General features: G+C 41.3%; 1 protein-coding gene and 1 pseudogene across 5 annotated transcripts in view; both read left to right on the top strand.

Annotated features, from left to right (window-relative positions):
• Positions 1 to 25,104, top strand: part of Ccdc30 (coiled-coil domain containing 30) — a 164,646-nt gene that overhangs the window by 87,336 nt on the left and 52,206 nt on the right. For all 5 annotated transcript variants that reach the window (XM_045149712.1, XM_045149711.1, XM_045149710.1 and 2 more), the window contains 2 exons: positions 13,868 to 14,047; positions 19,380 to 19,589. In XM_045149712.1, coding sequence (XP_045005647.1) covers positions 13,868 to 14,047; positions 19,380 to 19,589 — 390 coding nt within the window. The remainder of the gene's footprint in view (positions 1 to 13,867; positions 14,048 to 19,379; positions 19,590 to 25,104) is intronic.
• Positions 306 to 2,917, top strand: LOC123460754 (annotated as a pseudogene).

Here is a 25,104-nt window from a genome sequence, read left to right as displayed (position 1 = left end):
AAATTTCATTTTTCTTTACAGCTAAATATTACTCTATTGTGTAAATGTACCACATCTTTATTATCTATTCATCTGTGGATAGACATCTAGGCTGGCTCCATTTTCTAGCTATTGTGAATGGAGCAGCAATAAACAAGTATCTCTAGGTATGTATTGGTGAATATTTGCCTGGGCCTTGACGCCCTAGGAGCCCGATATTTGGGTTGGGCAGTGCTGCGGCCTGGGCCTAGGGGTTTATCAGTAGCAGCTGCTGCTGCAGAAGCAGACTTCACCTAGCCAATCACAGGTGCTCGAAAACTCGCACAGGTGTTAAGAGAAAATGGCAGACGATATTGATATTGAAGCAATGCTTGAGGCCCCTTATAAGAAGACTTGCCTAATGATATCTCACCTCTACTCCCATGAATTCACCTTTGATTCCAGTGCGAACTGTCAATCATAAGGATGAGAACAAGTTGAGCAGCGCTAACAGCCATGAAGAACGTAGCAAAAAAATACTTTGCATTTAAAATTTAGAACTTCTTACATGGAAGAGGTCAAATCCAGTTATAGCAAAACACCTTTACAGGAGAGGCCATATAACCAAAAAGTCTAAAGGCCCAGCCCAGTGGACCATTTACTTCAATGATGTTCAGTACAAAATTCCACTGCCACTAAAGACTTTGGAAAGTCCCATTTAAGTTGTAACAGGATTTGACTATTAGAATGGATTTTGATAACCATTTCTTTAGTTGTCAAATGTTTGTTGAAGCTGGAATTTGTTGTAGAGAAGTATACTAGTTTCTTGCACCCTTAATCTTTTGCATGGGCTTTTATCACGGAAGAATGTATTTTCTGAATATTTTATTATGCTGTCTTTTTACCTGATTGGGGTTGCCTTCAGATGTAGGAGGGGACTTGTTTGCAAATAGTCTACCAAGACTTTAAGAGGAAATAGTCATCCATCTTTGAGCAGAGCAACAGCTTTCTTTGTTCTTTTGTTGTTGTTATTGTTTGTTTTGTTTTGTTTTTATTTTTAGGGGATGGAATTCTTCCTTATCCCTTGATTTGAATTAATTATAAATACAACTTTTAGTGTTAGCCACCTCACAGAATTCTTTTTGAAAGATAATGTCAGGTTTTTGAGACAACAAAGTTGGAGTGTTAACTGTTGCCATTCTGAGCATTGGCATAACTTTGACTTCTATATAAATAATGAGTGTAGCCTAATTTTCTGTCATGTGCTACTTAGCATATATTTCTGACAGTCAGGTGGATTATCTTGAAATTTTAGCCAAAGTTTCTGCCTCCTTGGAAAGCTCTACATCTCCTTGTGATTGGAGTGTGGGTTTCAAGATTCCAGAAGGAGAAAAAAGAGCAAGAGCAGAAGTCGTAGTCATGAGCAAAAGAGAAGCAAAAGTAAGGAACGGAAGCGAAGTAGAGATAGAGTAAGAAAAAAGAGTAAAAGCTGTGAACGGAAACGAAGTAGAAGCAAAGAAAGGAGACGAAGTTGCTCACGAAGTCAAGATTGCAGATTCTGAGGCCGCTACAGAAGGCCCTACGCCGGACCAAAAGTTAACAGTGCCATCCAAGGAAAGATTGGGTTGCCTCATAGCATCAAACTAAGACGACGTTCCCGAAGCAAAAGTCCATTCAGAAAAGACAAGAGCCCTGTGAGAGAACCTATTGATAATTTGACTCCTGAAGAAAGAGATGCAAGGACAGTTTTCTGTATGCAGCTGGCCGCAAGAATTCGACCAAGGGATTTGGAAGAGTTTGTCTCTACTATAGGAAAGGTTCAGATGTCAGGATGATTTCTGACAGAAATTCAAGACGTTCCAAAGGGATTGCCTAGGTGGAGTTTGTTGATGTCAGCTCAGTGCCTCTAGCAATAGGATTAACTGGCCAATGAGTTTTAGGAGTGCCAATCATAGTACAAGCATCACAGGCAGAAAAAAATAGAGCTGCAGCAATGGCAAACAATTTACAAAAGGGAAGTGCTGGACCTATGAGGCTTTATGTGGGCTCATTGCACTTTAATATAACCGAAGATATGCTTCGGGGTATCTTTGAGCCTTTTGGAAGGATCGAAAGTATCCAACTCATGATGGATAGTGAAACAGGTCGATCTAAGGTATATGGATTTATCATGTTTTCTGACTCAGAATGTGCCAAAAAAGCTTTGGAACAACTTAATGGATTTGAACTGGCTGGGAGACCCATGAAAGTTGATCATGTTACTGAACGTACTAATGCATCTAGTGTTAGTTCATTTTTGGACAGTGATAAGCTAGAAAGGACTGGAATTGACTTGGGAACAACTGGTCGCCTCCGATTAATGGCAAGACTTGCAGAAGGAACTGGTTTGCAGATTCCACCAGCAGCACAACAAGCTTTACAGATGAGTGGCTCCTTGGCATTTGGTGCTGTGGCAGATTTGCAAACACAACTTTCCCAACAGACTGAAGCTTCAGCCTTAGCTGCAGCTGCCTCTGTTCAACCACTTGCAACACAGTGTTTCCAACTTTCTAACATGTTTAATCCTCAAACAGAAGAAGTTGGGTGGGATACAGAGACTAAGGATGATGTAATTGAAGAATGTAATAAACACGGAGGAGTCATTCATATTTACATTGACAAAAATTCAGCTCAGGGCAATGTGTATATGAAGTGCCCATCAATTGCTGCAGCTATTGCTGCTGTCAGTGCATTGCATGGCAGGTGGTTTGCTGGTAAAATGATAACAGCAGCATATGTACCTCTTCCAACCTACCACAACCTCTTTCCTGATTCTATGACAGCAACACAACTTCTAGTTCCAAGTAGACGATGAAGAAAGACACAGTCCTTATGTACATAGCTTATTTTTCCTTGAGAATTCATCTTGAGTTATCTTTTATTTAGATAATAAAGAGACAAGAGTCTACTGTCATTTGTATACAATTCCTGTTACCTTGAAAAATAAAAATGTTAACAGGAATGCAAGTGTGCTCATTCTTCCTAACTAGCAGTTCCCAGTTCTCTTGATCTGCCTTTAAATGTTCATGTAGAAAATTACATTTAAGGATATATAGGAATAGCTCTAGGTGAACAAATGTGCTTATTGTGAAAAGGCAGACAGGTATGTAATATTTTTAATGTTCAGAAGCTTAACTTTTTACACAAATTTCATTTCATGATGTTATTTGGCTCTTGGTTTTGCAGAGGTTTCTCAAATACACAAAAGTGTATGGAAATTCTAGGCAGCTAAAGGGCTGTTTGACATCTCACCTTGCATTCTGATCATTTGGCAACAAAGGGAGATTTAAAAATTATATTTCTTGATGGTAACTTTTCAATTAATGTATCTGTAAAAGTTTCTTTGTAAATACTGTGCTCTGGTGTGTCTTAAGATTCCAAACAAAATGATCCCTGTATTTCCTGAAGATGTTAGTAACAGTGTGGTGAGTGGAGCAGTCTGGGCAAGAACTAGAAAATGCAGAAATAGGTTTTGTCTGGTTGCATATAATCTGCTCTTTTTAAGCTCTGTGAGCTCTGAAATATATTTTTGGGTTACTTCAGTGTGTTTGACAAGACAGCTTGATATTTCTATCAAACAAATGACTTTCATATTGCAACAATCTTTGTAAGAACCACTCAAATAAAATTATCTTTAAAAGGCAAAAAAATAAAATAAAATAAACAAGTATCTCTAAAGTAGTGAGAAGAGTCATTATGCTATATGCCTAGGAGGACTATAGTAGGGTCATATGGTAAATCTTTTTAGTTGTCTCGAGAACCTCCACATTGATTTCCACAATGGCTATACCAGATTACATTCCCACCAACAATGTAGAAGGGTTCCCCTTTTTCCACATCCTTGCCAACATTTATTGTCATTTGTTTTCTTGATGGTAGCCATTCTGACAGGAGTGAGATGGAATCTCAAAGTAGTTTTAATTTGCATTTCCCTGATGGCTAAGGATGTAGAAAACTTTTTTAGATGTTTATGTGCCATCTGTATTTCTTCCAATAAGAACTCTCTATTTAGTTCCATAGCCCTTTTTTTGTTTTGTTTTTGTTTTTTATCTTTAAATTTTTTTTGTTCATTTTTTATTTATTTATTTGAGAGCGACAGACATAGAGAGAAAGACAGGTGGAGGGAGAGAGAGAGAATGGGCGCACCAGGGCTTCCAGCCTCTGCAAACGAACTCCAGACGCGTGCGCCCCCTTGTGCATCTGGCTAACGTGGGACCTGGGGAACCGAGCCTCGAACCGGGGTCCTTAGGCTTCACAGGCAAGCGTTTAACTGCTAAGCCATCTCTCCAGCCCTTGTTTTTGTTTTTTGAGGTAGGATCTCGCTTTAGCCCAGGAATTCCCTGTGTAATCTTGGGGTGGCCTCAAATTATACTCATGGCGATCCTCCTACCTTTGCCTTCCGAGTGTTGGGATTAAAGGTGTGCACCACCATGCCTGGCTCCATAGCTCATTTTTTAGTTGGGTTTTTTGATTTCATATTGATTTGTTTTTTGAGTTCTTTGTATATTCTGAGTATTAATCCTCTGTCAAATGTATAGCTGGCAAAGATTATCTCCCATTCTGTAGGTTGTCTCTATTCTATTCACAGTATCCTTTGCTCTGCAAAACCTTTGTGATTTTATGAGATCCCAGTGGTTTATTAGTAGTTTTATTTCCTAAGCAATTGGGGTTATATTCAGAAAGTCATTGCCTCTGCCAATATGTTGAAGGGTTTCCCCTACGTTTTCCTCTATCAATTTCAGTTTCAGGTCTGATATTAAGGTCCCTGATCCATTTGGACTTGATTCTTGTGCATGGAGAAATCAAGGATATATTTTCATCTTTTACATATAAATATCCAGTTTTCCCAGCACCACTTGTTGAAGAGGTTGTCATTGCTCCAATGAAAATATTTGGCATTTTTGTCAAAAATCAGATGGCTGTAGCTGCCTGGATTAACATTGGAGTCCTCTGTTCTGCCCCATTGATCTACGTGTCTGTCCTTCTGCCAGTACCATGCTGTTTTTGTTACTGTGGCTTTGTAATATAGCTTAAAATCGGGTATAGTGATACCACCACCCTTACTTTTGTTGCTCAGAATTGTTTAGGCTATTCAAGGTTTTTTTGTGCTTCCAGGTGAATTTCAGGATTGTTTGTTCTATTTGTGTGAAGAATGCCATTGGAATTTTAATGAGGATTGCATTAAATGTGTAGATTGCTTTTGGTAAGATTGATATTTTCACAGTATTGATTCTTCTAATCCAAGAACATGTCTTTCCATTTCCTGTGTCTTCTGCAATTTCTCGCTTGAGTGTGTTAAAGTTCTCATTGTAGGGATCCTTCACTTCCTTGATTAGGTTTATTCCAAGGTACTTTATTTATTTATTTATTTTGAGACAATTATGAATGGGAGAGATTCCCTGATTTCATCCTCCTCCTGTTTGTTGTTAGTATATAAGAAAGCTACTGATTTCGGTGAGTTTATTTTGTATCCTGCTACATTGCAAAAAGTGTTTATCAGCTCTAACAGTTGGCTGGTAGAGTCTTTAGGGCCCTTTATGTATAGAATCGTATCATCTGAAAATAATGATAATTTGATCTCTTTCTTTCCAATTTGTGTCCCTTTTATGAGTATCTCTTGCCTTATTGGTACAGCTAAGACTTCCAGTTCTATATTAAATAAAAGTGGGGACAGTGGACACCCTTGTCTTGTTCCTGAATTTAGTGGAAAAGTTTCAAGTTTTTCCCTATTTAATATTATGTTGGCTGTAGTCAAAAATAGCCTTGATTATATTGAGATAATAGACATCATTTTTAATATCATTGTGAGGAGGAAGAAGGAAGAGGAGAGATAGTAATAATTTGGGGACAGGGTCTTATAGGGTAGTGTTGGCTGTCCTGGAACTCACAGTCCTCCTGCCTTGGCCTCTTCAGTGCTGACATTGCAGGTATGTGTAATGCCATTAAACCTTTACACCATGCACAGCTAAGATTATAAAATCTTTGCTTAGGATTTTAAAAGGGTATGTGTGCATTTAGTGCATACAAGTTAGAATCTGAAAAATAATGGCTTGTTAATATAGTAAATTTCAATTTATCTTTTCCCATTACTTGTAAAACCATTTCTCAAAACCTAACAAGAAACTGCAAAGCTATGAAACACAAAAATCCTAAGGCAACCTGGGAAAATAGCCACTTTGTATGAGCACAAATAGTTCTAGGGTTGTTCAGCGATTTTTCCTATAATGACCATGAATTATAGAAAATCCTAATGACTACTTCTTAATTAAGGGAGCTATTGCAAATTATTGCCTGATAGGAGGGTGAGGTGTTATTGTTCATTACATGAGTATTTTTCAGCTTTAATTGTCTATAAAATTTGTCTTGCTGGGCATGATGGCTCACATTGTAATCCCAGCACTCAGGAAGAAAAGGCAGGAGAATTTTGAATTCTGGGCCTGGGCCACTTAGTAAAACTTTATCTCAAAAAACAAAATAGGGCTGGAGAGATGGCTTAGCAGTTAAGGCCTGCAAAGCCAAAGGACCTCGGGTCGATTCCCCAGGACCCACGTAAGCCAGATGCACAAGATAGTGCATGCATTTGGAGTTCATTTGTAGTGGCTGGAGGCCCAGGTGTGCCTATTCTCTCTCTCAAATAAATAATAATAATAAAACAAAAACCAAAAAACAGCCAGCCATGGTCATTCACAACTGTAATCCTAACATTCAAAAGGCTGAGGAAGAAGGATCACTGTGAATTTGAGGCCATCCTGGGCTACATAGTGGGTTCTAGCACAGCCTAGCCTATAAAGTCAGACTCTGTCTCAAAAATCCAAAAAGGAACCGGGCATGGTGGCGCACGCCTTTAATCCCAGCACTCAGGAGGAAGAGGTAGGAGGGTCACTGAGAGTTCGAGGCCACCCTGAGACTACATAGTGAATTCCGGGTCTGCCTGGACCAGCATGAAACCCTACCTTGAAAAAACAATCCAAAAAGAAGCCAGGCATAGTGGTGCACACCTTTAGCCCCAGCACTCGGGAGGCCGAGGTAGGAGAATCACCATGAATTCAAGGCCACCCTAAGACTACAGAGTGAATTCCAGGTCAGCCTGAGCTAGAGTAAGATCCTACCTCAAAAAACAAATTAAAAAAAAAAATCCAAAAAGAGGGCTGGGAAGATGTCTCAGTGGTTAAGGTGCTTGCCTGCAAAGCCAAATGATCCAGGTTTGATTCCCTAGTACCCACATAAAGCTGGATGGATGTGCAAAATGGTGGATGCATCTGGAGTTCATTTGCAGTGGCTAGAGGCCCTGGTAAACCCATTATCTTTCTTTCCTTTCCTCTCTCACCACGCAAATAAATAAAAATATTTTTAACTTTTATATGAGAAAGAGAATGGGTGTGCCAGAGCCTCCAGCCATTGCAATTGAACTCCAGACGCATGTGCCATCTTGTGCATATGCACGACCGTATGCTTGTGTCACCTTCTGCGATTGGCTTGCGTGGATTCTGGGAGTCAAATTTGGGTCCTTAGGCTTCAGAGGCGAGTGCCTTAACTGCTAAACCATCTCTCCAGCCCAATAAAAATATTTTTTAAAAATCCAAAAAGAGAGCTGGGTGTGGTGGCACATGTCTTTAATCCCAGCCCTTGGGAGGCAGAGAGAGGTAGGAGGATTGCTTTGAGTTCAAGGCCACCCTAAGACTACATAGCGAATTCCAGGTCAGCCTGAGCTAGAGTAAGACCCTACCTTGAAAAGTAAATCCAAAAAGAGGGCTGGAGAGATAGCTTAGTGGTTAAGGCATTCTCCTGCAAAACCAAAGGACCCCAGGTTAAATTTCCTAGGACCTGCGTAACCCAGATGCACAAGGTGGCACATGCATCAGGAGTTTGTTTGCAGCAGCTGAAGATCCAGGTGCACCCATTTTCTCTCTCTCTCTCTCTTTCTCTCTCAAATAAATGAATAAATTTAAAAATCCAAAAAGAGAACCAAAAACAAAAAAAATTCATACACACAAAAATCTCAAAAGCCATATATATGGTGTACAAAGTGATATTTTGATGTGTGTATATATTGTGGAATGGTGTTGCAGTCAGGTTTGCATTGCTGGTAGAAATCACCCAACCAAGAGCAACTTGTGGGGTAAAAGAGGGTTATTTTGGCTTACAGGCTTGAGGGAAAGCTCCATGATGACAGGGAAAATGAAGGCATGAGTAGAGGGTGGACATTACGCCCTCTCCAACATCAGGTGGACAATAGCAACAGTAGAGTGTGCCAAACACTGGCAAGGGGAAACTGTCTATAACACCCATAAGCCCGCCCCCAGCAATACACTCCCTCCAGGAAGTGTTAATTCTCAAATCTTCATGAGCTGGCAACCTAGCATTCAGAACACTTAAGTTTATGGGGGACACCTGAATCAAACCACCACCAATGGTTAACTGTGATAATTAGCTAGTCCTCATTTATTTATTTTTATTGACAACTTTCATAATCATAGACAATAAGCCATTATAATTCTCTCTCTCACTTTTCCCCTTACAAATCCACTTTCAATCATATCCCTTCCCTCTCTGAATTAATCTCTCTTTTACTTTGTTGTCATCATCTTTTCCTCCTATTATGAGGGTCTTGTGTAGGTAGTACCAGGCACTGTGAGGTAATGGATATCCAAGTCATTTTGTGTCTGGAAGATTGCATTGTAGTCCTATCTTTTCTTTGGCTCTTACATTCTTTCTGCTACCTCTTCCACAATGGACCCTGAGCCTTGGAAGGTGTGACAGAGATGTTTCAGTGCTGAACACATCCTCTGTCATTTCTTCTCAGCACTATGGTGTCTTTTGAGTCATCCCAGTGGTCACTGCCATCTGAAAAGAGAAGCTTCTCTCTAACCAAAAGTGAAAATAGCATTAATATGGTATGAACATTAAGAAAAGAGCTTACAAGGCAGTTTGGTGAACATAATATATGCATTTATGCAAACAACAGTAGGTGTTGCTCCCCTAGGGTTCATGACCTCTGCTGCCATAGGCTTTTTTTTTTAAGATTTTATTATTTATTTATTACAGAGAGAGAGTGAGTGAGAATGGGTGCACTAAGGCAAATAAACTCCAGACACATGCACTACCATGTGCATCTGGCTTACATGGGACCTGGTGAATTGAACCTGAGTCCTTAGGCTTTGCAGGCATGTGCCTTAACTGCTAAGCCATCTCTCCAGCCCAACACCATAGGCTTTAGACTAGGTTTTCAGTACCAGGCATTTCAATACCTCCCAAGGAGTGGGCCTCCAGTCCATTTAGAGAGTGGTTGTATTTTCCCATGACAGACACGCCACTATTGCACCCATTGGCTCATTTGTCCTGGCTGGCCAAACTTAAGGATTTCAGTGTCCACTGTTTATCATTTCTGATGACTTCATGCAGCATAGCTTTTTCCAGCTTTCTGTCAACTGGTCCACAGAGAGGAGGTTTTCAACTCAGTTCAAGCTTGATTTCTCAGTAACCTTGCATTCCAAGCATGTTTGGTCTTCAGCAGTAGGGTCTTGCCATCTATTTCTGGTGGGAAACCAAGAACCTTAGCAATGGCCTGTCATGTTTTGGGTAGTATCAGGAACCTCCCTGGCCAACAACTCACTAGAAGGTATCCCATCCCTGGCACTGAAATTTCATATATATTTTTTTTCGTCAGGGGTGGGGTTCAAGGTAGGGTTTCACTCTAGCCCAGGCTGACCTGGAAGTCACTGTGTAGTCTCAGGCTGGCCTCAAACTCATGGTGATCGTCCTATCTCTGCCTCCTGAGTGCTGGGATTAAAGGCATGCACCTCCATGCCCGGTCCTTCATGTATTTTTGTGTGTAGTGAGAATACCAAAAATCTACTTTAAGCATTTAAAAAATTATTTATCTGAGAGAAAGAGGCAGATATATATATAGAGAGAATGGGTGCACCAGGGCCTCTAGCCACTGCAAATGAACTCTAGATGCATGTGCCACCTTGTCCATCTGGCTTTACTTAAGTACTGGTGAATTGAATCTGGATCATTAGGCTTTGCAGCAAGTACCTTAACCACTAAGCCATCTCTTCAGCCCCAGTGTTTTTTTTTTCTTTAACTACTATCTTTTCATTCCATGACCCTCTGTTTCAGCCTCAATTAACAACTATTCTACTCTCTGCTTTTATGCTTATAATTTGTTTAGATTCCACACAGAAGTGATATGAAAAGTCGTGTCTGGTTGATTTTGTGCCTAGATCCCTTCAATTAGTACACTGTCCCTCCTCCTAGTTCATCTATTTTGTGGCAGATGTCAAGATCTTCTTTTTAAAAGCTGAACAGTACTCCATTATATATATTTATATATGCCACATTCTTCTTGAAGTTTTTTTTTTTTTTTTTGAGGTAGGGTCTCACTCTATCCCAGGCTGACCTGAAACTTACTGTGTAGTCCCAGGTTGGCTTTGAACTCACAGTGATCCTCCTACCTCTGCCTCCTGAATGCTGGAATTAAAGGTGTTTATCACCATGCTGGGCCTATATACTACAATTTTTAAAATATTTTTTAATTGGCTTGCAAGCAGAGAGAGAGGGAGGGAGAGAGAGAGAGAGAATGGGCATGCCAGGCCCTCTAGCCACTGCAAATGAACTCCAGATGCATGCTCCACTTTGTGCATCTGGCCTTATGTGGGTACTGAGGAATTGAACCCAGGTTAGCGGGCTTTGCAAGCAAGTGCCTTAATCCCTGAACTGTCTCTCCAGCCCTATTTCCCCCGTTTTATTTATTCATTCCTCAGTTTTTAAACATGGGAGAAGTTTGACATTGGTCTGAAAAATGAATTTTTGAAAATGGCACAGGGAATAAGAGCAAAACTTGGTAAATGGAATTATATCAAGCTTGTGGGCAGAGCAAGGGGAACAATGAGCATAGTGGAGACAACCACAATTGGGAGACAAAATACCCTCACACTGCATATATGGTAAGAGACTAATTCCCCACAAAGGAACTCAAGCCACTCAGCAGCATAAACATAAATAGCCTCATTCAAAAATGGGCCAATGACCTGAAAACACATTTATCAAAAGAAGACATTCAAGCCAGGCATGGTGGTGCATGCCTTTAATCCTAGCACTTGGGAAGCAGAGGTAGGAGGATCACCGTGAGTTCAAGGCCACCCTGAGATTACATAGTGAATTCCAGGTCAGCCTAGACTAGAATGAGACCCTGCCTCGAAAAAAAAAAAAAGAAGAAGAAGAAGAAGACATTCAGCTATTCAGCTGGACTGAGTTGTTTATACTTGTAATCCCAACACTCAGCAAGCCACAAATTTGGGGCTATCCTGGGCTACATACAAAAATCCAGACCAGCCTGGGTTATAGAGTGAAGCTCCTGTCTCAAAAAAAAAAGAATTGGGGCTAGAGAGATGGCTTAGCGGATAAGGCACTTTACTGCAAAACCAAAGGACCTTGGTTCAATTCCTCAGGACCCACATAAGCCAGATGCACAAGGTGGCACATGCATCTGGAGTTCATTTGCAATGGCTGGAAACTCTGGCATGCCCATTCTCTCTATTTCTCTCGCTCAGCCTCTTTCCATCTCTCAAATACATAAATAAAAATAAAATATATAAAAAAATCTCCAGTCATGGTGGCACACACCTTTAATCCCCAGCACTCTGGAGGCAGAGGTAGGAGGATCACTGTTAATCAAGGCCAGCCTGAGGTCACATAGTGAATTCCAGGTCAGCCTGAGCTAGAGCAAGACTCTACCACAAAACAAAAATCAACATCATCAATAACAACAAAAACATTAAAAAGGCCAATAACAATATGAAAGGACTGCTAACATCACTATGAGAGGAATTCAAAGATAAACTGTGAGATACCAACTCATTGCACTGAGATTAGCTGCTGTCAAAAAGAGAAAAGATATGTTGGTAAAAATATGAAAGGCAACCTCAGAACACTGTTGGGAATATAAATTACTGTAAACATTATGGAAATTAGTATGGAGGTTCCTCAAAAAATTAAAAATTGCTGGGGGTGATGGCACATGCCTTTAATCCCAGCACTTGGGAGGCAAGGTAAGGAGGATTGCCGTGAGTTTGAAACCACCCTAAGACTCCATAGTGAATTCCGGGTCAGCCTGGGATAGAGTGAGATCCTACCTAAAAAAAAAAAAACAACAAAAAACAGAGCTGGGCATGATGGCACAAACCTTTAATCCCAACACTTGGGAGGCAGAGGTAGGAGGATCGCTGTAAATTCAAGGCCACCCTGAGACTACATAGTGAATTCCAGGTCAGCCTTGGCTAGAATGAAACCCTAACTCAAAAAAAAAAAAAATTAAAAACTGCAGGGGCTGGAGAGATTGCTCAGTGGTTAAGATGCTTGCCTGCAAAGCCTAACAACCTAGGTTTGATTCCCCACTTCCCATATAAAGCCAGATGCACAAAGTGGCACATGTGGAATCCATTGGCAGCAGTTGGAGTCTCTGGTATGACCATACCCTCTCTCTCTCCTATCTCTCTCTGTTTGCAGATAAATAAATACAATTAAAAATCTTTAAAAAGTAAAAATTGGTCTGGGGAGATAGCTGAGTGATTAAAGATGCTTGCAAAGCCAGGTACCCATATAAAACCAGATGCACAACATGGCACATTAATCCGGAGTTTGTTTGCGGTACATAGGGCCCCTGGTGTGCCTATTCACTCACAAACCCCTTGAAAAATACATAAAATTTTTTCAAGTTAAAATTGGGGGGGTGTTTGGAGAGATAACTTACCAGTTAAGATGCTTGCAAAGGTGCTTGCCAGCAAAACTAAAGGACCCAGGTTTCATTCCCCAGTACCTATGTAAAGCTAGATACACAAGGTGGCATCTAGAGTTCATTTTCAGTGTCCAGGAGGACCTAGTGCACCCATTCTCTCTCTCTCCTTTTTTTTTTTTTTTTTTTTTTTTTTTTGAGGTAGGGTCTCACTCTAGCCCAGGCTGACCTAGAATTCACTATGTAGTCTCAGGGTGGCCTCACAGCAATCCTCCTACTTCTGCTTCCTGAGTTCTGGGATTAATGGCACACACCATCACACCCAGCCCACTCTCTCTCTCAAATAAATTTTTTGAAAGTTAAAAAAATTTAAAATTTTGCCTGGAAAGATAGCTTAGCAATTAAGACACTTGTCTACAAAGCCTAAGAACCTAGGTTTGATTCCTCAGTACCTACATAAGCCAGATGCACAAGGTGGTACATGCATCTGGAGATAGTTTGCAGTGGCAGGAGGCCCTGGCATGCCCATTCACTCTCTATATAACCCCCACTTGAGTAAATAAATAAAAATATATTTTAATTACAATTTTACTATATGATCCATCAATTCCCTTTCTGAGAGCGTGTATCCAATGGACTAAAATGAGTAGGCTGAAAAGACATCATCACTCCCACTTAATCACACTGTTATTCATGGTGGACAACTTATGGAATCCACCTAAGAGACCATCCATGGGTGAGTGGGTAAAGATAATGAGATGTTTATACTCTATACAATGGAATGCATTCAGCCTTGGAAAACGGTGAGCTTCTCAGGGAAAGGGGTGTTTTACTCTAATTCATCTGTTCTGTTGCCTTCATTGATAAAAAATAATAATAATAAATTTGATTGTCTATACCTAATTGCATGTGTTCCCATAATTTTCCTGGTATTTTCACTGTAATGTAAAGATTCTTAAATTACAGATCATTACCAGCCAACCTTAAATGTAAAAACTTGATTTATTATAGGTAAGCTATCTTCAGAAACATTTGCTTGTGAACAATCACACTCAATTCTGGTTCTGACAGCTTGAACCTCTGTTTGACCAGTAGTCTGTCAAATGAGTTTCTCTTTGAAAATGTTTCCTTTAGTATCTAATATCTGGAGAAAAGCTGAAAGGCCAGCAGCAGGAGGAAGTACAACAGCTTCGCCAGAATCTGCACCGCTTCCAAATTCTTTTTAACTCTGCAGAAAAAGAGCTTCGATATGAGCGAGGAAAGAACTTGGACTTAAAGCAGCATAACAGCTTCCTGCAGGAAGAGAACATTAAGGTGAGTCTGGGACACATCTTTTCCTGTAGGTCTCAGTTGACCCTGGGAGTAACTGAGTCAAATTCTCAGTACTATCATGCATGATCAGATCCCCATGGATAAGTGGACACTGCAGGCCTTTTGTTAACTTTCTCCTTGGACTTTTCCCTGCTAGCTAGCAACAGCGTGTAGTCATGTCTCTGCTGCTGCTGGCAAGAGGGGTGTAGATGCTTTCAGTCTCAAAATAAAGTAACTCAGTCTGTTGAAATAACTATACAAATTTGTAACACTTGGCCTGGCATGGTGGCACACACTTTTAATCCTAGCACTTGAGAGGCAGAGGTAGGAGGATCACTGTACTACATAGTGAATTCTAGATCAGCCTGGGCCAGAGTGAGACCCTACCTAAAACAACAACAACAACGACAAAATTTGTAACACTAAATTTCAATGACCTGAGTCAAAATCCCCATGCTCTTGCCATAATTATATATCAGCAGATTTTCTTATCCCCAATATTGTCAGTCAGTCCAATCAATGTCTGTGACAGCAAGGGTCACTTCATGGAGGGCACTTGTCCTCCCAGACAGAAGAGTATCAGGGAGTAAAGAAAGGGTCATCCTTCGAACATGCTGGGTTTTCTTCCTTTTTATTTTACTTATTTTATTTATTTCTAGAGACATGCTCTCTAGACCAGGCTGACATTGAATTTCCTAAGTAGCTGAGGATGGCCTTGAACTTACGATTCTCCTGGCTTCACCCCAGTACTTGTTCTTATACAATCTAGATAGAACCACCACAAACAGACTCACCTATAGATTTTGAGCCACATCATTGTTCACAGTGAGCCCTTTGTACCCTTTTACTTATGACTCATTTCTGCAGGTATATACTCGACACTTGATTTCTTCTATAAACCCCTAAGTAAGGTTCTAAAATTCACCATTTAAGGGATGTGGTTTAGTTGGTAGAGTGCTTGCCTAGCATGCAAAAAGCCTGTGTCCCATGTATGCTGAGCATAGTGGCACATGCTTGTAATCCCAGCACTGAAGAGGTGCAACCAGGAGGATCGGGAGTTCAAGGTTATCCTAGGATACATAGGGAGTTCAAGGCCAGCATAGTTTAGGGACCTTTCTCAAAAAATAAAATTTAGCCGGGCATGGTGGTGCACACCTTTAATCCCAGCACTCAGGAGGCAGAGGTGGGAGGATTGCTGTGAGTTTGAGACCAGCCTCAGCTAGAGTGAGACCCTACCTTGAAAAATCAAAACAAATAAATTAATTAATTAAAATACAATTTAACATTTGATAAACAAAAACTGTGGGCATCACTCATATGACTCCTGCAGCATGGTGCTAAGGACTATGTTTGGCCTGGCATTAACCACTCCATGCTGCAGAGGTCAGACAACTTTGGCTTATGGCTGCCTGCTGTTGTTGGAGTGTTTGTTGTTTGTTTGTGATATTGGGGATTGAACCTGAGGTGGGAGGGTCACATGTGCTATAGCCTTACCCCCATCTCCTGTTTTTGATAACAAAGTGTTATTGTATACATATTGCCTAAGACTACTATTTATTCTACAACAGTAGACTTGAGTAGTTATGACAGAGACTATGTGTTCACAAAGTCTAGGATATTTACTACCTACCTTCTATGAGGAGACTTGGCCTTCTATCCCTGTGGAGTAGAATAAATGAGTCATATTTTTAAAATGCCTAAAACGGACATGAAAGTATCTGTTTTTCAGGAGTACACAGTCTATTAAGGGAGACACCTATAAACACAAATAATTCATCTATCTCAAGTTTCAAGGAAGCCCTCCTACAAAGTTCTAGCATCTAAGGATTACTACCCTTATCCTGGCCCTTCACAAGAGTTTGTTTGCTTGCTTACTTGCAGTGCTGGGGATCAAACCCAGGCCACTGCGCATGCTAGGCACAGTCTCTACCACCAAACTACACCCCAGCTTCTTCACAAGTTTTTAGATATTGATCATATTCCCTCAAGTCTTCGTCCTTATATACTTCTTTTAATTCTAAATATTAAACTTCCTTCACATCATAGCCTCTTACCTTTCTCTTCAAATATGTTCCTTAGATTTTTTTTTTCTTTTCTCTTTTTTTGACACAGGGTCTCTCTGTGTCACTCAGGATGTCCTAAAATTCGCTATGTAGCCCAGATACCCTTGAGCTCATCACAGTCCTACTGCCTAAGTCTCCTAAGTGCTAAAATTATACAAGCCTGTGCCACAACATGGGCACTTAGATTATTTTATTTGATTTTGGTTTTTTGAGGTAGCCAAGGCTGACATGGAATTCACTATGTAGTCTCAGGCTGACCTTGAACTTACAGCAATCCTTCTACTCTGCCTCCCAAGTGTTGGGATTTAAGGAGTGCACCACCCACCATGCCCAATATTTTTTTTTTTTTTGAGATAGTGTCGCCTGTAGCCCATGCTAGCCTCAAACTCACTATATAGCTGAGGCTGACTTTGAATGCTGATGCCTCTGCCTCCTCCTCCAAAGTGCTGAGATGACAGGCATGTGTCACTATGGCCAGTTTGTCTTAGACTGTTTTAACTGTTAAACTCTGAGAAAACTCAAATAGTACTACATCTTTTTTGTTTGTTTATTTTTGCTTTTAAACATAGGGTCTCACTCTAGCCCAGGATGTCCTGGAACTCACTCCTCACTCTGTAGTGCCAGGTTGCCCTGAAACTCACAGCAATTCTCCTACTTCTGTCTCCTGAATACTGAGATTAAAGACATGAGCCATCACACCTGGCCAGAGTACTATATCTATCTTGTTTGGGGAGGTAATGGGGTTTCAAGGTAGGCTCTTTCTCTAGCCCAAGCTGACCTAGAATTCATTGTGTAGTCTCAGGCTGGCCTTGAATTCATATGATCCTCCTACCTCGGCCTCCTGAGTGCTGGGATTAAAGAAATGCACCATCACACCTGGCTTCTTTTTTTAATTTATTTTAAATCCACATCCATTTACATGTATGTGTATGGGGCTGTTTGTGTTTGTAAGCCTTCCCTGCCTGATACTCTGATATCCCTTAGGACCTCACATATTTCTGTGCTCAATAAGTATTGATTAGCCACATTCTCTCTGGCACTTTGCTAGGCCCTTGATACTGAAAAGTGCTTTGAAACCTGTTCCAAGCTCTCTTGGAATTTAAAATGGTGAGAAAGGATGATAAATAAGGAGATAAATGAATGCTTCATTATAAATTTTGACATGTTCAATTGAAGAAATAAATGAGGAATGGACCAGTAGTAATAGCAAGAGTAAGGAGGACTCTTCCAATTAAAAGATCATGAAAATTGTCTCCTACAAAGTGGCATTTAAGCTGAGACATGAAGAACAGGCAGCCAACCTCATAATAAGAGAAAAGGTTACAGGGAAAGGTCCTGGCAGAGGGAAGTATGGAAAGAATATGTGCCCAGAACTCTAAATAGAAACCAGCATGACAGGAGTTCAGTGAGAGAAGAGGGAATAACAGTGATTTTATAGAGATAGGAAAAGGCCAGATCATACAAGGCTGTGCCCGATGCTAGGATTTGTTCCCAGAGGGTTAAGAAGCCACTGGAAGATTCAAAGCAGAAAAGCCACATTTAATTTGTGTTTTAAAAGACCACTTTGAAGACTGGGGAGATGGCTGGGTGAATAAAGCCATCTGAGAAAGATGTGGAGAGAGAGAGAGAAATAAAAGAAGGAATAAATGTGGCTGGAGAGATAGTTTAGTGGTTAAGGCACTTACCTACAAAGCCAAAGGACCTAGGTTTAATTCCCAGGACCCTCATAAGCCGTATGCACAAGGTGGCACATATGTCTGGAGTTCCTTTGCAGTGGCCGGAGACTCTGATGCACGCATTCAAAGTAATAATTAAAAAAAAGAAATGAAAGGAAGGGAGGGAGGGAGGGAGAAAAGGAGAGAGGGAAGAAGGAAGGAAGGAAGGAAGGAAGGAAGGAAGGAAGGAAGGAAGGAAGGAAGGAAGGAAGGAAGGAAGGAAGGAAGGAAGGACCAGAGTTCAGGTTCCCAACACCCATGGAATTGCCAGGTGGGAGTGGCCAGCCACTGTAAGCCCAGCACTGTAAAGGCAGGGACAAGGGATCTCTGGGCAAGCTCATAGCTAAATATATAAGCTGTGAGTTCAATAAGAGACCCTGCCCCAGTAGATGTAGTGGGGAGCAATTAAGAAAGACAGTTGACAGCAACCCTGGCCTCTACACACACATGCACACACATGGACATGTACCCACACACAAGCATGTTCACATGCATGTGCATGTGCATGTGCGCGCGTGCGCACACACACACACACACACACACACACACACACATACACACACACATCCCCAGAGCAAAACTCCAAAGAATACATTGTCTGCAGCACAGAGCATATATCATGTGGGAGTAAATACTAGAGGTGGCAGGAGCAGTAGGAAGGCCAAGCTGCAGTGATCTAGACTCATGTGGTGGCAAAAATGGTTTAAATGCTAGCAAAATAGTTACGGAGGTGGAGAGGCCACATGGGATAAAGGATGAGACTGGCTCATGATAGGAGGCAAGACTGACTCAGAGTGACTTTCCAGTTAGAGGCCTGCACAAAATGTCCCATGAGTATGTCACTATCCACTGAAATCTGGAAAACAACCTTGGAGGTATAGATGGAATCAAGATGAGTTTTGGTTAATTTGGGCCATTTTTGGCATAAAAATGGTACTTCAATCAAGTAGTAGAAATGAACCTGGAATCGTCCACTCTCTAGCCTGGGCATAGTCAACAATACACAGAGATTACATAGCACTAAAGCATCTGCAAGGGAGACCAAAGAGGAAGAACAGAGAGGAACAGGAAAACCAGAAGAGAGCTTTCTGAGGTGGAGGGAGTGAGAGCTACTGTGAGGGTCCTTCCACACTGTGTTTGCTGTGACAGTGGGCTGTCAGTCAGGGTCCCTGGCAAGAGCAATTCCACCAACTAGTAGAGATGAAAGCCAGCTTAGAATAGACTGAAGAAAAGATGGGTGATGCTTAGGCTAGACAAGCAGAAACACTGGGGAAAATGCACAGGTCTGGCTCAGCCCTGGCTAGAGAGATCTTGGCAAACTTACTGTTGTGTGGCACTCCAGAGAGGTGATCAGCTGCACAGCATTGCCAATTGTCAACTTTCCTTTGAAAGCTGCTTACTGGACTCATATTCATGTTTGTTCTGTTTATTATTACCTTTTTTTTTTCAATACTGGAGTATCAAATTCAGAGCTTCAAGAATTCTAGGTGTACTTTCTACCACTGAGCTACATCCCCAGGCCTGTTTTTATTGTTCATACTTATGCTCCATCTCTAGATGAAACTTGAACTCAAGCAGGCCCAGGAGAAATTACTAGATAGCTCCAAGATGTACTCGTCACTCACGGCAGAGTGGAAGCACTGTCAGCAGAAAATCAAGGAACTGGAGCTGGAAGGACTAAAGCAGGCTCAGAGCATTAAATCCCAGAACTGCCTGCAGGAAAAGCTGGCTCAGGAGAAATCAAAAGTTGTCTCTGCAGAGGAAAAGGTAATGATCCTCATGCTTAATAAGCAGTATGCATGGGATGCCACTACTGAAATCTGTTCCCTGAGGAGTTGAAGAAGTAGAAATGCTACAAATTAGGGAATGTTTTCATTTTTTTGTATTTTCCCCATGTCTGTCTGTCTGTCTCCCTCTCTCTGTCCCTCTCCCCACCTTCTTGCTTTGGTTTTTTTGAAGTACAGTCTCCCTGTAGCCCAGGCTATGAATCCAGTAAGCAGCTTTCAAAGGAGTTCAGTCCCCGCAAAGTTGACAAATGTCAATGCTGTGTGGCTGATCACCTCCCCAGAGTACCACACATCAGTAAGGTCCAAAATCTCTGTAGAATCACAGCGGTTCTCCTACCTCTGTCTGTGCTGGGATTAAAGGTGTACACCACAATGCCCAACTCCAGCCTCTTTTTTTTATTGGACCTGCTCCTACCTTTCCTGTAATTCTTGTGTATTTGTGATAACTGCATGCAATAAAATGTAAAATGTAAGTTTGACTGAAGCTGTAGCATGAACTTAATGAGCGAAAGCCACAAGGCTTTTATTTGATCGTGTGCAACTTTAAGAGACTATTTTTTTTTTGGATTGCTATATGTCACTCATATTTTGTAAATATTTTTTGAGACAGGGTCTCATGTAGCCCAAACTGACCTTGACCTTGCTATGTCATCTGTATTGACCTTGTACCCCTAATCTTCCTGCTTCCACCTCCCCAGTGCTGGGTTACAGGAGTATGCCACCACCATACCCGCTTTATGTAATGCTGAGGATCAAACCCAGGGCCTTGTGCATGCTGAGCAAGCACCACTGACTTATATTGCTTTGGGGATCTTTGTACTTTTAAATGTTTGTTTGCTTGTTGGAGGGTGGGCATGTGTGCCACAGTGTGTGTGGAGGTCAGAGGACAATCTCCAGGTACCTGTGCTTCACCTGTGAGGCAGAGTTTCTTGCTGCTACAAACAAGCAGCCAGACTGCAAAGAAACTTCAGACTAGCTGGCCTGGGAGCTGCACATTCTCCTGGCTTTACCTCCCACTTCCCCTTGCCTTTATAGGGGTGCTGGGAAATTACAAGCAAATAATAGCCTTATTATTTTTGTTGTTTGGTTTTTATTTGTTTGTTTGTTTGTTTGTAAGCAGAGACAATGTGCATACCTGGCATCTTGCCCCTATAAATGAACTCCAGACATATGTGCCATTTTGTACATCTGCTTTACATAGGTACTGGGGAATTGAACTGGGTCCAGCAGGCTTTGCAAGCAAGCCCCTTTAACCACTGAGCCAGCTTCCATCTTCCCAGCCCCCTGTTTTTGTTCATTGTTTTGGGTTTATTTTTTCTGTACAGGATGGCATGTAGCCCAGACTGGTTTCAAACTGGCTGTGTAACTAACAATCACCTTGAACTCCTAATCCTCCTGCCTTCACCTCCCAAATGCTGAAATTATAGGTGTGTACCACCATGCTGGATTATTTTGTAATTTTTTAGAGGAATTTTTGTTGTGAAGTGAACCATTTTCAAATATCGCCCCTGAATTTTAGATTGCTTGACACCAGGTGGCAGTAGTACATACATGCATTTGATACACAGCTTGGCAAACACAGCAGTGAACAAGAATGAGAGACAAACAAGGTAGAAGGAAGAACAACACCTGAAAATTGTCCTCAGAACTTCACATGTGCCATGGTAAGTGCATACCTGCACATACCAAAAAAATCACTTCAAATCATACACATATGAGGCAAGCATCAAGAAGATGACAGCCAGGCTTGGTGGTACATGGCTTTAATCCCAGCACTTGGGAGGCAAAGGTAGGAGTAGTGCCATGAGTTCGAGGCCACCCTGGGCTACATAGTGAATTCCAGGTCAGATTGGGCTAGAGTGAGACCCTATTTCAGAAAAAAAAAAAAAAAAAAAAAAAAGATGACAGTAGGGCTGGAGAGATGGGTTAGTGCTCAAGGTGCTTGCTAGCAAAGCCAAAAGACCCAGGTTCGCTTCACTAGAACTCATGTAAAGCCAGCTGTACAAGGTGGCACATGCATCTGGAGTTTATTTGCAATGGCTGGAGGTCCCAGCACACGCATTCCCTCATTCGCTCACTCTCTTTCTTTCCCTCTTTCTCTCAAATAAATAAATAATAATAAATTTTAAAGATGACAGTAGTCTGAATTAAAGTAAAAATCTAATGTTGGGTCTGGGGAGATGGCTCAGAGGTTAAAGGCACTTGCTTGCAAAGCTTGCCAGCTTAGGTTCAATTCCCCAGTACCCATGTAAAGCCAGACACAAAGAGCGGCACAAACACCTGAAGTTCATTGTAGTGGCAAGAGACTTGGTACATGCACTTGTGCACACACATACACATTTTTAAATTAATTAAAGATCAAAATTTTTAAAGACATTTATATTGGGCTGGAGACTTGTCTTAGCAACTAAGACACTTGCAAAGCCAAAGGATCTAAATTCAATTCCCCAGGACCCACATAAGCCAGATACATAAGGTGGCAGGCACATGCATCTGGATTTTGTTTGCAGTGGCTGGAGGCCTTGGTGTGCCCATTCTCTCTCTGGCTGTCCCCCCCCCTTTTGTTCACTCACTCTGCTTCTTTCTCTCTCTCTCTCTCTTTCTCAAATAAATAAAAATAAAAATATTTTTAAAGACATATATGTTATTTTTGTATGCCTTTGTGATACTTTATCATGTATATATATGCTTCATCAAAAAATAATGAGTAAAAATTTAAGGTGAGAGAGTAGAGATAGCTTAGTGGTTAAGGTACTTGCCTGCAAAGCCAAAGGACCCAGGCTTGTTTCCCCAGGACCCACGTAAGCCAGATGTACAGCTGCTGCATGCATCTGGGGTTGGTTTGCAATGGCTGGAGGCCCTGGTGTGTCCATTCTCTCCCTCCCTCCCTCTCTTTCTTTCTTTCTCTCTCTATCTCTCTCTCTCTATCTCTCTCCCTCCCTCCCTCTGTTTCCTTTTCTCTTTCTCTCTCTGACTCTCTCAAATAAATTAATTAAATAAGACAAGAGTACTAAATATTAGTGAAAATTTGATATAGTAGGAACTCATATGGACTGAGTTCATTTGGAAATGTAAATTACTATAAATGTTTTAGGAAGCATCAAAAGTCAGTTTAAGATATATATCATTAACCAAACACTTATATTATTAGAATAACCACTAGAAATATTGTTAAGCTGCATGTATATGTCAGCAGACAAGGATGTAATCATGTTACAGTAGCAGTGTTCCAAAGAGCAGAAAAGTAGCCAAGACCCAATGTCCACTGATATAAGATGCAATAAATAAAGTGCTGTATACTTATATACTAGCATACAACAGTGGCAGGGGGTGAAGGATGCTGGAATTCAGTTTAGTTTTGTTTTTTCAATACTGGGGATTGGACCCAGGAGGTTGTGCATACCAGGCAAGTGCTCTACCAGCTGAGCAATAACCCTAGGGTGGTCTTGAACTCACAGTGATCCTCCTACCTCTGCCTCTCTAGTGCTGGGATTAAAGGCATGTGCCACCATACCTGCCTAACCCTAGCTTTTTTTGTTTATGTATTTGTTTGGTTGTTTTTGAGACAGGATCTCATGTAGCCTAAACTGAACTTGAATTTACTGTGTCACTAAGGATGCCCTTGAACTCCTGATATTCCTACTTCTGCTTTCTGAAATTATAGACATGTGCCACCATGCCTACCTTAGTATTTAATTTTAAAAGACACCAAAATTATAATCTAATCCATTGATTAAAAAGGTCAAAATAGGGCTGGAAAGATGGCTTAGCGGTTAAGCACTCGCCTGTGAATTCGAAGGACCCTAGTTCGAGGCTCGATTCCCCAGGACCCACATTAGCCAGATGCACAAGGGGGAACACGCGTCTGGAGTTCATTTGCAGTGGCTGGAGGCCCTGGCACGCCCATTCTCTCCCCCCCCCACCCCTGCATCTTTCTGTGTCACTCTCAAATAAATAAAAATAAACAAAAAAATTATTTAAAAAGGTCAAAATAGTAGCTCTCAAAATAAAAACTATTATAGACAAACAGAGTGGCTCACACCTATAATCCCAGCACCTGGGAAGCTGAGGTAGGAGATTCACCATGCATTTGAGGCTATGCTGGGCTACAGAGTGAGATCCAGGTCAGCCTGGGCTAACATGAGACACTGTCTTTAAAAAAGAAAAAGAAAAAGAAAGAAAGAGAGAAATACCAGGCTGGAGAAATGTCTTAGCAGTTAAGGCACTTGCCTGCAAAGCCAAAGAACCCAGATTCAATTCCCTAGGATGCATGTAAGCCACAAGCACAAAGAGTTTGTTTGCAGTAACAAGAGGCCCTAGTGCACCCAGGATGGCAGATTGGAAAGTTTGACACATGTTCATTTTTTTGTGTTTAATCCTCCTACCTCTGCCTCCCAAGTGCTGGGATTAAAGGTGTACACCACCATGCCCAGTAGGCACGTGTTCTTGACAGATAGTGTGAAGTGATACTTCTTTCTGTGAAATCAAGGGTGAATGTTTTTAAAATTTCTCAGGGCTGGGGGTGTAGCTCAGTTGATCACATGCTTTCCTAGTATGCACAATATGTACTAAACTTTGGGCTCCATCCCCAGCACCACATAAAATCTAGCTCCAGGCCAGGAACCAAGTGTGTGATTATTAAAAAAAAAAAAAAAAAAAAAAAAAATTGCCCAGCGTGATGGCATACACCTTTAATCCCCAGCACTTGGGAGGCAGAGGTAGGAGAATCACCATGAGTTTGAGGCCACCCTGAGATGACACAGTGAATTCCAGGTCAGCCTGGGTTGGGCTAGAGTAAGACCCTACCTTGACAAACTTAAAAAAAAAAAAAAAAATCAAGGTGCACAATGTATGTAATGTGATTCATTGTCAACTGGACAGGATCTAGAATAACCTAGGAGACAAAGCTCTAGACATGTCTGTGAGGGAGTTTCCTAGATTGGGTTAGGTGAGGTGGAAAGACCCACCTTCAGTGTGGGTGGCACCATTCTAAGGACTGGGACCCCAGACTGAATAAAAAGGAAAAATCACGCTGACCACTAGAACTTTGTCTGTCCTGACTGTGGAAGTAGTGTACAATTAGCTGCCTTTCACTCCTGTCTCCATAACTTCACCATTATAATGGGCTTTAGCCTCAAACTGTGAGCCAAAATAAGCCTTTCCTTCCTTAAGTTGTTTTGTTAGCATTTTGTCCTAACTGCAAGAAAAGTGATACATATAGTATGTCATTTTGTTGTTGTTGATTTGTTTTGTTTTTCAAGGTAGGGTCTTGCTCTAGCCCAGGCTGACTTGGAATTCACTGTGTAATCTCAGGTGGCCTCGAACTCACAGTGACCCTCCTACCTCTGCCTCCTGAGTGCTGAGATTAAAGGCATTCACCACCCTATACAGCTTAGTATGTCATTATTTGCATGAAATTTTATGTGACTAGAGGATAACTGTATGATTTATAAGTAAATCTGGAATGTTATACAAGAAATTAATAAGAATAGTCA

This window comes from Jaculus jaculus, chromosome 5 (assembly GCF_020740685.1).
Source record: "Jaculus jaculus isolate mJacJac1 chromosome 5, mJacJac1.mat.Y.cur, whole genome shotgun sequence".
NCBI classification, from domain to species: domain Eukaryota; kingdom Metazoa; phylum Chordata; class Mammalia; order Rodentia; family Dipodidae; genus Jaculus; species Jaculus jaculus.
The sequence above is the reverse complement of the archived record's forward strand: the minus strand, read 5'-3'. Positions and strand labels throughout refer to the sequence as shown.